The 12,735-nt window shown below is 47.5% G+C and overlaps 1 protein-coding gene across 1 annotated transcript in view; it reads left to right on the forward strand.

The window, feature by feature from the left end:
• GPC1 (glypican 1) overlaps positions 1-12,735 on the forward strand; it is a 418,979-nt gene that overhangs the window by 388,412 nt on the left and 17,832 nt on the right. The window contains exon 8 of the mRNA XM_078666069.1: positions 8,075-8,250. Coding sequence (XP_078522195.1) covers positions 8,075-8,250 — 176 coding nt within the window. The remainder of the gene's footprint in view (positions 1-8,074; positions 8,251-12,735) is intronic.

The raw sequence follows: 12,735 nt of genomic DNA on the forward strand, positions 1-12,735 counted from the left end.
CAACACCAGCGGATCGCCCCAAGGAGATGGAGCGGGAGGGGGAGAGGCCCCCATCACCAAAGCTTTCTTGGAGTCCCTCTTCCACTCCCTCAGAGAAGACTTCCAATCCCTTAAGCAGGAAATGACGGGCGAACACAGAGAGCTGCGTCGCGATGTTGACAGCCTCGGAGAGTGCGTGGCGGCGATTGAAGACACTGAGCACGCTGGGAGCGAAGAGGTCAAATCCCTGCAACAGGACATTATCAATCAAGCTTCATGAACAACAGACTGACCTGCAAGCGCACGCGGAGGACCTCGAGAATCGCTCCCGACGTAACAAGATACGGTTCCGGGGTGTGCCACCCAAAGCGGAAGGGGACAGTATTACGATTTACCTGCAGCGATTGTTTCGGGAAATACTGGGCGAGCCGGAGGATTTCGAGATTCGAATTGATAGGGCACATAGGGTGAGCCTGGCGCGCCGCGCGCCGGCCCCTCCACCCGACATTTTGGCCTTCCTGCCCGACTACCCTTTGAAGGAACGCATTCTGAAAGCGGCACGCACAAAGCAGCCACTCCAATTCCAGGGATACCCGGTGGAGTTATTTCAAGACTTATCGGTGATCACGCTGCAAAAACGAAAGGCGTTCAAAGTGGCCACAACTTTCCTGCGAGACAATGGAGTCCCGTACTCCTGGGGCCACCCCTTCAGAATCATCTTCAAGTGGAAGGGGGCCCTTCACCAGCTCAGGTCCCTACGGGACACGTGTGCACTGCTGGGCATCGCCAATGAAGGTGACGCAACGGTGGAAGGTTCATCCACGCAAACCTCCAGGCCGAGATCCCCGCGGGCGTCGAAGGATGACTGGCAGCGTGTGGGACGCCGCCGGTCATCGTTCAGAAGCGATCTCAAACCGGACCCCAAGACTATAGCTCAAGAACACGCAGCAGCGATACAGGAGGTTTCAAAAGACACGAAAAACGGAACCTGATGCGGCACCTATGGGGGAACCAACATACATCATCTTAGCACTGGGTTGGGGTGGGCGGGACTTGGGGCCTATGAGGTCGCCACTGCCACACGCTTCCTTAACTCGTAACTCTACTACAGGCCTGTCTTGAGATTGTATAGGCCTGGGACAATGACCGTTTGTTTGGGATTCACAGTTGGGGAGGGGGGAGCAGGGGGTTGGGGTGCAGGGGGTGCGGGAAGTTGGGGAGTTGGGGAGGTCAGGGCAGTTGGGGGGATGGCAAGGGGGTTGTGCTGGGAGTGGGGCGGTGGATTGGCGAGGGAGGCCATGGGGGAAGGGGGGCCAGGTGTTGCGGGGGGAGGTACCGGTGTGTTCCGTTCAGAGAAGCGACATGCAGAGGGTCACTGGGAGGCTTTAGACTACGACACAGAGGGGGGGGACGTACACACGCCCATGGCTGAAGAGTCCATCCAAATCCTCACTTTGAATGTCAAGGGGCTCAACAACCCTATCAAGAGAAGGGCGGTGCTATCCTACTTAGAGCACTCCGGTGCAGCCATATGTTTGCTGCAGGAGACTCATTTACTCGCCAAGGACTGGCATTGGATGAGGTCCAGGGCCTTTCCGCTACAGTTCTACTCATCCCTCACAGAGAAAAAAGCAGGGGTAGCTCTGTTAATTGCATGACACTTCATGGACAAAGTGGGGGAGAAGGTAGCAGAAACCAAGGGCAGACTCCTGGCCTACAAGGTACATATAGGGGACTTGTCGATCACATTGGGGTCCATCTACGCACCTAATACCAAACAAGAAGCCTTTCCTAAAGGGGCGCTAGCTGATGTGGTAGGGACCAACACGAGATACACACTGGTGGGCGGTGACATCAACATAGTTATGGACAACAAAAAAGATAGGTCAGGTCTGCGGTTTGGCGACACGGGGGCATTGTCCACCGAAGGGGGGCGGTGGCTGGCTAGCAGGGGGTTCCTAGATCTTTGGAGAGAGGCCCATCCCACTTCCTCAGGATACACCTTTTATTCTCCGGTACACCACACTTATTCCAGGATAGATCACTTCTTCGGCTCAACTGAGTTAGGCCCTTTGGTCCAGGACATCGAGGTCACCCCAGCGGCGCTATCGGACCATGACGCAGTGGCGATCCGCCTGTCAGTCCCACCCGGGCAATCGCGTAAGGGCAAATGGTGTCTGAGGGAAAACCTGCTCCACCGCAAAGGGGTTGCACAGCAGCGTTCCGACAGCATTGCAGATTACCTGAGCATAAATGACACTGGCGAGGTTGCCATGCCGGCGGTCTGGGGTGCGCTCAAGGCGGTAGTTCGGGGGGAACTAATTGCGCTCGCGGCAGCGGACAACAAGGAGCGAAAAGAGAGACACCAGGTGCTTACAGAGCAAGTGCTGGAACTTGAAAGGGCTCACTGCCGGACGGGGGCTCCCAGGATTTGGCGCAAACTGAAGGCAGCAAGGGCACAACTCGCTAGTCTGGACCTAGACCGCGCTGAATACGCGGCGCTGTGCCTCCGTCACACATACTATGTGGGGGGGGGGGACAAGACTGGACGTCTGCAAGCCAGTAAGCTCAAAGCCAAAATCGTCCGCTCCGCGATCCCTGCTGTCCAGGTGGAAGGGGGTAGGGAGGTCAGGGAGGACGATCAAATATCCGAAGCATTCAGGGCGTTCTACGCCGCCTTATACGCAGCAGACACGTCCTTAGACACCGGGGCAAGGCAAGCGTATTTAGATGAGGCGAGGGTCACAGCTCTCAATGAGTCGAACGCCCAATCTCTGGAGGCCCCTATACGATTAGAGGAAGTGATTTCGGCGATAGCACGCCTTAAACCGCTGAAAGCCCCGGGCCCAGATGGGTTCTCCGTGGGATTCTACAAAACGTTTTGCCCCCTCATAGCCCCAATTTTAACTAGACGGTTCAACTCTTTTCAGGGCCTCGGCTCCATCCCTCAGGACATGTTGGAGGCAGACATCATGGTCCTGCGGAAACCGGGCAAGGACACGACCCACTGCGCAGCCTACTGTCCGATTTCGCTGCTCAACCTAGACTTAAAACTTTTTACTGGGATCCTAGCTGCCAGACTTGGTCCCTGCCTCCCAGGGATAATAGAGCCTGACCAAGTGGGGTTTATACCGAATCGGCAATGTGCGGATAATACCAAACGCCTGATGCACGCCATTGATAAGGCACACTTCAATGAATCAGACGCGGCCCTCCTATCGATCGATGCCGAAAAAGCGTTCGACATGGTGGACTGGACCCATTTAGACGGGACACTGGCGAGATTCGGAATCGGTGAGCGGTTCCGCTCATGGATAGCTAGCTGCTACGCGGCACCGCGGGCAACCGTCAAGGTTAACGGGACAGGTTCTCGGCCATTTGACATCAGGCGCGGCACTAGGCAGGGATATCCACTTTCGCCGCTCCTGTTCACCCTCTATATAGAACCGTTCGCTCAGCGCGTCCAGGACAACCAGTCTATTACGGGCATCAGCTTCGGGGGCGAAAGGCAAATGATCAGCCTATATGCAGACGACCTCCTGGTTGCCGTGGACAATCCCACGACGTCGATACCAGCATTCCTCAACGGGATGACGCTGTTCGGGAGGGTCTCGGGCTTTAAAATGAGCGTTGGTAAGTCAGTGATTCTCCCATTAGGGCGCAATACACGCCTATCTAACAGGGGACTGTTGCAAATAGGAGGGCTGACCACGCAACTGTCGTTGCCATATCTGGGGATCATCCTGACACCTGCCACGGCTCAAACGGTCGAACAAAACTACGCCAAGCTCCTCACAACCATCCAAGGGGATGTCCATCGCCGGCGCCAGCAGCCACTCTCCTGGCTTGGGAGAACGGCGGCCGTCAAGATGTCCCTGCTGCCTAAGGTTCAAGTTCAAGTTCAGAAATTTGTATAGCGCACTACTCACCCAGAGGGTCTCAAGGCGCTTGGGGGAGGGTGGGTGCAATTACTGATCGAATAGCCAGGTTTTTAGCTGCTTTCTAAAGGAGAGGTGGTTCTGTGTAAGGCGTAGGTGAGTGGGGAGAGAATTCCAGGTTTTGGCCGCTAAGTAGGAGAAAGATCTTCCTCCCATGGTGGATCTATTGATGAGCGGAATTGCCGCGAGGGCTTGACTGGATGAACGTAGTTGGCGGGTGGGTGTGTAGAAGGACAGTCGTTTGTTGAGGCATTCGGGTCCTAGGTCGTAGAGGGCCTTGTGTGCGTGGGTGAGGAGACGGAACGTTACTCTCTTGTTGACTGGAAGCCAATGGAGATCTTTCAGGTGACTGGAAATGTGGGCTTGACGGGGGATGTCGAGTATGAGTCTGGCTGAGGCGTTTTGGATGCGTTGTAGTTTTTTCTGTAGTTTGGCTGTGGTTCCGGCGTAGAGGGTGTTTCCATAATCTAGTCGCCTAGTGACTAATGCGTGGGTGACTGTTTTTCTTGTTTCGGTGGGGATCCAGCAGAAGATTTTTTTGAGCATGCGTAGGATGTTGAAGCATGATGATGTAACGGCGTTAACTTGTCTGGTCATCGAGAGGGAAGAGTCTAGGATGAAGCCCAGGTTCCGTGCGTGATCTGTAGGTATGGGTGCTGTACCTAAAGCCGGTGGCCACCAAGAGTCGTCCCAAGCAGAGGGGGATGATCCTCTTTCAAACCATCCCGGTCACTCCACCCTTGGGCATGATTAAGAAATTTCAGGACATAATACAACTGTTCATATGGGCCGGCAAGCGTTCTCGGCTTCGATTCGATGTTCTAGCGCCATGATGCTCCCTCCGGAGCGAACGCTGCGCTTTAGAAATACCCCTTCATATATCAAATATCAAATTTAGTAATGCGGACAACTGCGGAGGGCGGACTGGGCGTCACCGATTTACAACGATATTTTCAGGCAACACAGCTACGTTACCTCTTAGAATGGTCCCGCCCGATGTCTGAGATGCGCTGGCTATTCCAGGATAGGGCAATGGCAGGCATGCCGCTATGGAGAGTCCCTTTTCTAGCACGGCCGGACCGACCAGCGTACATCAAGAAGTCCCCCATCACCCGTACGCTTCTTCAGGTCTGGGACAAGGTGGCAGTAGCCAAGGGCTTAACATCTTTCCCATCGCCATTGACGCCCCTGCTGGATAATCCGGCGTTCCCGCCAAGGACGGCTCCCGGCTCATTCTCCCAGTGGCGGCTGACAGATTGTCGGTCGGCCGGGCACCTGTTTGACACAGAAGGCTTCATGCAACTGAATGACATACGGGACTTATACAGGATAGACAAACCACAACGATACCAGTACTTTCAGTTCCGACATTGGCTTACAAGCACCGACGTCTTTCCGCACGTTAGCCGACATCTCACGGCATACGAGAAATGGCTCATCACTAAAACTACTGACACACGAGCCATCACGGAACTGTACAAGTTACTGCCCCCCCCACCCCCCTCTCGCTACTAGATCAGCGGGCCAAAGACGGTGGGAGCGGGAGCTGGGGCGCACACTCTTGGATAGGGAATGGCGGGATATTCACCACAGAGCCCACCACACGGCCAGAAACGTGGCCAGTCGGAAAGCGGCGGTTAAGGTGGCATACTACTGGCACCTGACACCAGCACGGCTCCACCAGAGCAACCCGAGACGTGATCCTAACTGCTGGAGGGGCTGTGGGCAAATTGGGACCATGCTTCACCTACTCTGGGAATGCACGGAAGTGCAGGACTTCTGGGAGGCAGTGCTCCGGGACATAGACCAACACTTTGACACAGAAATCCCTCGCTTCCCAGCCTACACAATACTGGGCCTCCCGAACAAAATCACGTTCCCACTCAAATCAGTAAGGGGGAAACAAATGGGTTTGGCTATGGGCGCAGCGACTCAACACATCCTTTCCCTATGGGGTACCCCAAGGAAACCCACACACACGGGGTGGCTCCACCGACTGTGGTACGTGATGGGCATGGAAAGGATACAAGCATCCCTTACGCAAACTACTGATTCCTATAGGGAAACATGGCAGCCACTAATCTCACTGCTCACACAGGAATTCAATGAGCTGACATGCCCAAAATATCTCAGGGTCCTCCGACTGGTGGATGAATTTCACAAACAACCAGATGGCTGAAACAGTGACACCTGATGCAGAACATACAGAGCGTTACGTAGCAAGGAAGCGGAGCACACCGGAAAGGGGGGGGTAAGTGGCGGGGTAGTTCGGGAGGGAGGTCGTTGAGGTTGGGATGGGCAGGCAGGGAAGTTCGGGTACGGGAGATAATGACTGCATTGTTCAGGAGAATCGCCTATACCTTTGCTTGCATGGACACAGTGCACCCTCCCAGAGAATAAGCGTTCACAACACGGGTGGGGAGGGAGATAAGAGCTATCCTACATTACTGTGCTTGTCTAATTGTTATATTGTGCTATGCAGCTGAAACTAATAAAAATAAATTTTATCAAAAATGCCGGTTCATGCTTGAAACAAACAGGCAATCTGGCTTCTGATTTCTGGCTTTCAACAACATTCATCTCTGGCTTCCGTGCTCCAAGTCTTCATTACCTTTTATTCAATTTAAAAAATGTGAGATCTTGGGGTATCTAAAAACCACACTCTTGCAGCTGTGCTTCCTGTTGCTTTTTAATATTGCTATTGCTCGAACAACTTTAATGGAATTGATTTCCTACTCTTTGTACCATAGCATACTAGTAAATAGCAAAATGAATAGGGTGCTCTCTGGTCCACAATTACAGGTATGTAAGTAGATCAAAACCTATTGCAATGTGGTGTTTTCATACCTATGCCTAAATCTGCTGCGCCTCTCCACATTATGTTGAATTATTATTTTGTCCATAATATATCAATTGAATTTGGGCCCTGTGATTGAGTGGTTCACTGTTTCGTTAGCACCTTGAATATGCAAATGCTCCACCTGTGGACCCTACTAAAAATAATATCACCCTCTTTATTTATTCCTGCCCAGTTACCCTGGGAATGCAGACTATGAGCTCACAAGTGGTATTTTATTCTTTTTATTGGGTTGTTATAAAAAGACACAAAAGCCAAAAAGTCATACTTTGAAGCATAAAAATCTAATTACCTGTTGCAGTCCGTGGGATGTTGCTCACAGGTGACACGGGTGTAGATATCGGATTTGAACTACTGGAATTCTAAATGCTATTTTCTTGAGTTGTGACTGTAATCGCAATTGTTAACCATTGATGAGTTACATACTCCTACGTTGGGGTAGTAATGGACAGCGTCACCTTTGGAAATCCTGTCAGCGAACCTGAGGGTGGTAAGGAGTGGTCTACTGGTCCACGGCCTGCCCTCCCGATGCCTTTCCAAGCAGGACACATAAAAAAAAAAATGAACACTTTTTAATGGATATGGGCTGCTTTTCAAAAAAAAAAAATCCAGTTGGGGAATTGATATGCAGGATGTGCTCTGTTGTACCTCGCACCTCTCCATCCCTGCATTCTCAGCCAATCATGGTTTGAAATTGTGACCTGTCTAATGAATATTAAGCAGGCATTCCGCGTAATGACCACCTGCAAATGTACAATATGCGAGACAGCGCCTTTGTACACAGGTGCCATTGTAAATTGCATTCCCATTCACAAACCAGTTGGTGTGCAAATTCAATTCCATGGCTTCAAAATGGGATGTGGGGCACACGATTCATGAAGTTAATTTTAGTGATTCAGGGAAATAAATGGAAACTATGACCTCCACATAAGATTTTCAAATATACCATATAAAGAGCGAGGGACACAATAGGAGATCAGGGAGCTAGATGAGGGTGTAGCAGAGACCATGGGGCAGGTAGTAGGGGTTTCCATTTATTAATTCAGTGGTGTGCTTGTGGATTGCGTTGGATCAGAAGAGGACCACAGTAGCTGTGGGGATGCCCCAGGTTTTCAGATTCCAAAATAGGGATATTCCTGAGGATCGTTAATGCTGTTATCATGACTAAGTCACTTTTTAGCCTCTCACTTAGTTTAAGAGGAGTCTCCTAAACATTTTTATAAGTCAAGGATTTTTTGTAAATGCCATTGTACCATTCCTCCCAAATTGTCATTAATATATTGGAATGTTCTTTATTTAGATATCTACCGGAGCTGATGGGAGATGGTCTTGCCAGTCAGATTAACAACCCAGAGGTGGATATCGACATAACCAAGCCCGACATGGCTATCCGTCAGCAGATCATGCAGCTGAAAATCATGACCAACCGACTCCGTAATGCATACAACGGCAACGACGTGGATTACCAGGACACAAGTAGGTTTACTATGCTGGGAAGAGAATCCCTTTCAGATGTTGGTGACGGTGTAGCACGGTTACAACGAATTTTTTACAACGCACTACCATTACATCGCAACTTTTACCACGCAAACCATTACAACGCAATGCGCTGGGGGGCGCTCTAGGATAGGGAATGTATTTAATATACTATCCAACACCTTCCCTGCTATCCACGGGGACTGGAGTTGGAATAGTAAATTAAATAATTCACTATCCAGCGCCTAAAAGCATTATGCGTTGTAATGGACTGCGTGGTAAAAACCGCGTTGTAAAGGCATGCGTGGTAAAAGCATGCGTTGTAGTGACACCAATCCGTTGGTGACACATAATGAATACTTTTTTAGGTGAATCATGACTGTGATCTCAAGTTTTAAACAGGCCTAATATTAGATTTTTTAAAGTCATTTACCAATACATGGGTGCGGCACTAGCATTACCATAGAGCAAGAACGCCATTGGCATGTTAGTGGTGCATCTAACACAAGTCTTTCTGTGCATGTAGGCCTGGCCATGGTCCATCCTTTTTTCCTCTTTTCATATCAAAGATAGACTGCAAACAGACAAGTCAAGCAACCCTTGTTTGGAATAATCCTCAGAAGAATCTAGTTAACACCACACATTTCTGGACCTCTACTCCAAATCTTTAACAAATAACCGGTCTCAAATGCTCCTGTCTCTTTCAAGAGTCATATTTTGTCTCCATTGCTGATAAAGTCCAATCAGAACTTCTTAAACCGTGTCATTTTTCATCCAGTTTCCAGGTGTGCACAGCCATCCAAAGTAAAGGGATGGGCCTTTGTCTATGCATTGTCTATGCTTTTCTGGTCTTTATAACATCAAACAAAGTTCCTGACAAAGAACACAAACAGATATCAGTCCATCCCTAGTCACAATTATATTAATTGTTTCAAATTTTTTGGACCTCAGAATGGCACTTGATGGTGGCAGCTTTTCAGTCTTCATTCTCTTACATCGATCAGTAACCTTCAACCCCATTAAAGGTTATATCTCGCTCACAGGCTTATAGTAACATGAAATCGGACTAGGCCGTCAGTTAGACCGTCTACTCCTTAGGCTACAAATCCAATTGTAGGCCTGCCTCCATGTCACACTACTCTGATCTTCATCACCTTTGATGATCGCCTGGTTCCTCGTATCTCTGATTCAGTTACCACCCCCTTGCCAGCATTATTCGTTTCCATATATATACATTTTAAGATAATACCCACGAAGGATACCCAGATAATTCTCAAATATAGCCAGCCTGACTGAAGTGAAGCCCTGAGACTCACAGTGTTCATTGCCTTATATTACTGGATGTGCATCAAAAAAAATCCCGAAAAGGCAGAAACTTGGCTCCTTCTTTAAATTATGCATGTCTCTCTCCTTCAATTTGTTTTTTTTCTATTTCATCAAGATTTACTGCTGCATTCCAAAGTGTCTGGTGTTGTGAAAAACAGATTTGACAAAAGGACAACTTTGAGGACATTTCTATCTTTCTTTCTTTCTTTCTGGTTTCCATAGAAGTTCTTTACAGATATCACTTTTATTCTTTAGAGGCTAGCATTAAGAAATAGATTCTATTTTGAAATGCCATTATACCCAGTGCTTAAAGGGGCCGTTCTGTGTAAAGAAAAGAACTGGATATCTTAACAGTTACTAACAATAGGCATTCCAGAATGTTTCTTTGTTGATGATACCTGCTTGGATTTTGAGATCGGAAGCTTGTTTCCGGTCTAGGGAAGGCATGGCTTGGCAGTTCGGGCTGGACTGTTCCCATGAGGCACAGGGTCAGACTGATTTGCATATAGCCATGTCTGAACTGGGGTGGCAGAGTGGGCTAAAGAACGCTGATGGATTAAACCCAGATCTTTTGACTGGGTGTGAGTGTTTGATTGGTTCAGATGCTCCGTCCATCACCACCCCCTTTTGTACCACTCTCCCCATGTATGCACCATCCAACGTCTCTTCTCTCCACATGGACTTGAGCAGGGGGCTGTTGGACTAGATTTATTATTTAAGTTGTTACCTACTCAATAACTAGGTCAGGACAAATATCATTATTCGGCCAAAAATAGCCATAAAAGCACTAACAGAAGAACATGGTTACATTAAGATTATTTAACAGACACAACATAACACAAACGTATTCAAATAGATAAAAGAAAAAGAAAAACAGTCATAAAAAATATAGATACATTGGGCCTAATTGAAAGTACTCTAGGACAATTTCATAAAAACATGGCACTTAATCGATTTTAGGCATACAATTACGATGATAATAAGCCATATAATAAAAGCAGTCTCCGTAATTATTATAAAATATTACAAACATAAATGACTTGAGGACTTAAAAAGCACAATATCCACAATCCTCTATACACAGCGAGTAAATAAAAACTCAAGAATGCAAATAATAAAGCTGGTTTAATCAAGTTGTTTCCTTAATCTCAAGGCACGATCTAAACATCTAGTTACAGTATAACAAAATATTTAATGCCCGCCTGGCCCTTGCGATCTTCAGGTCACACGGTATAGGCAGAAGATATTGTTTCCTAGGCAACATATAAAGTTTACAAAAAATTATAAAGGGCAAGGTGCTCTGGGGAGCTACTTTAATCACACAGACATTCAGGAAGATTCTCAAACCAGTTGACACATTTGGGAAATGCAACCAGTAAGTGCACAGTATTTATTCTGAAGGACAATCGGTAAAATCTATACTGTGGGTTAGTAATTCTCAAGGGATAAGATGTTGGCCCGCTCTCCAAAAATAAATTAACATGTTTCTGCACTAGCGGTTTGCTTGTTTCCTGAACTAATATATGATATGCAAGTATAGCAGCATATGTTTGCTTCACTTCTTCCTTGCTGATTAATCTAGCGTTTTCTTGGTCACTAACCAGCTCTATGAGTCGTAAAGACTGGAAAGTGATTTAATATACATTAATAAGGGAAGGGAAACATCCTTTACAACAGAACCGTTACAACGTGGTACCATTCCAACGCAGGATTTACAACGAAAGTCGTTACAACGACTTTCACTGGAGGGCGCTCTAGGATAGGGGATAGTTTAATTTATTATCCAACACCTTCCCTACTATCCACGGGGACTGGAGTTGGAATAGTAAATTAAACTATTCACTATCCAGCACCCCCCAACGCAAGTCGTTGTAACGACTTGCGTTGTTAAACCTGCGTCGTAAAGGTACGCGTTGTAACGGTACGCATTGTACCGTCATACATCCATCAGGGAATACAGAAGACCCTATCCAGATTTAAACAATCTTTTATAATCTGTTGAGTAAGACTCCGCTGGGGCTCTCGCCACTTAGAAACCCACAGTAAAAGAGGGAGGATCTTTATATAATCCTCAACGTAGGATACGACTAACTCACTATGTCGGATAAAAGTAGGGCACACCTGGGGGACCACCAACAGCCTTCTTAGGAATTTGTTTTTAGCTATCTGAAGTTCATATGCTGCTTCAAAGCACCACTAACCAGCCCTGTATGTAGCAATAGACAAGCTCTTGTATAAAATTAGCAGCTCATTAATATGTGTATAGCCCAATTTCTGTGCAAACCTAAAAATCGCATCTATGGATCTGATAAGTTATAGAGCTTTAATTTTAACTAGATGACTGCAAGCGAGCGATGAATGTAAGGGAATGCCTAAATATGTGATGGTCTGAACCCGTCCCACCGTAAGATCCTCTAATACATGTACACGCTTCTTTGTTTTCCTTGAGCCACAAGTCATGGTAACAGACTAAGTTAGATTTGTATTAATGTCCAAGTTCTCCATAAAGGAGGAAGATTGATTCAGAAGACCCTGCAGATCATTAGTGGTTCCGGCCAGCAGAACTGCAGATAAAACAAGGAGTGACGCTTATCCACTAACGATAAGTCCTTTACACATTTTTCTTGTTTGTTCGCCAACCCATTGATGTAAAGTGTAAATAAAAAGGGGCCAAAATACATCCTTGACAGACCCCTTGATCTGATTTAATCACCTTCGCTGGGGAGGCACAACAAGGTGAAATATCTTTATTTCTTCTCTTTGTTTCCTCTTTCTAAGTATGCTGTATTCTGCAGCACACTTAGAAAGAGGAAAAAGCCTCTAAGGATTATTTTTGTGCAGGAAGGATTTCCTTCCTGCACAAAATCAATCCTGTCTGCAACGCAGGCACCCTTGCACCATGGCGCAAGGGTGATTGCATTGGCACTAGGCAACCACAAGTGCACCAGCACAAGAAAGGAGCAGGAAAGCACCATATCTTCATCAATATGATGAATTCCTGCCCTCTCCCTGTCACACAATGCGGCAAGGTGTCTTGCTGCGCTGGGTAATATTTTAAGAAATCTGCAGATATGTGTTTAGTGGCTTATTACTTTAACATTACTTTACCATATTAGATATACTACCAAACATTACCTTTTCCACTCCTTATTCTGCATT

This window comes from Lissotriton helveticus, chromosome 11 (assembly GCF_964261635.1).
Source record: "Lissotriton helveticus chromosome 11, aLisHel1.1, whole genome shotgun sequence".
In the NCBI taxonomy this organism is placed as follows: Eukaryota; Metazoa; Chordata; class Amphibia; order Caudata; family Salamandridae; genus Lissotriton; species Lissotriton helveticus.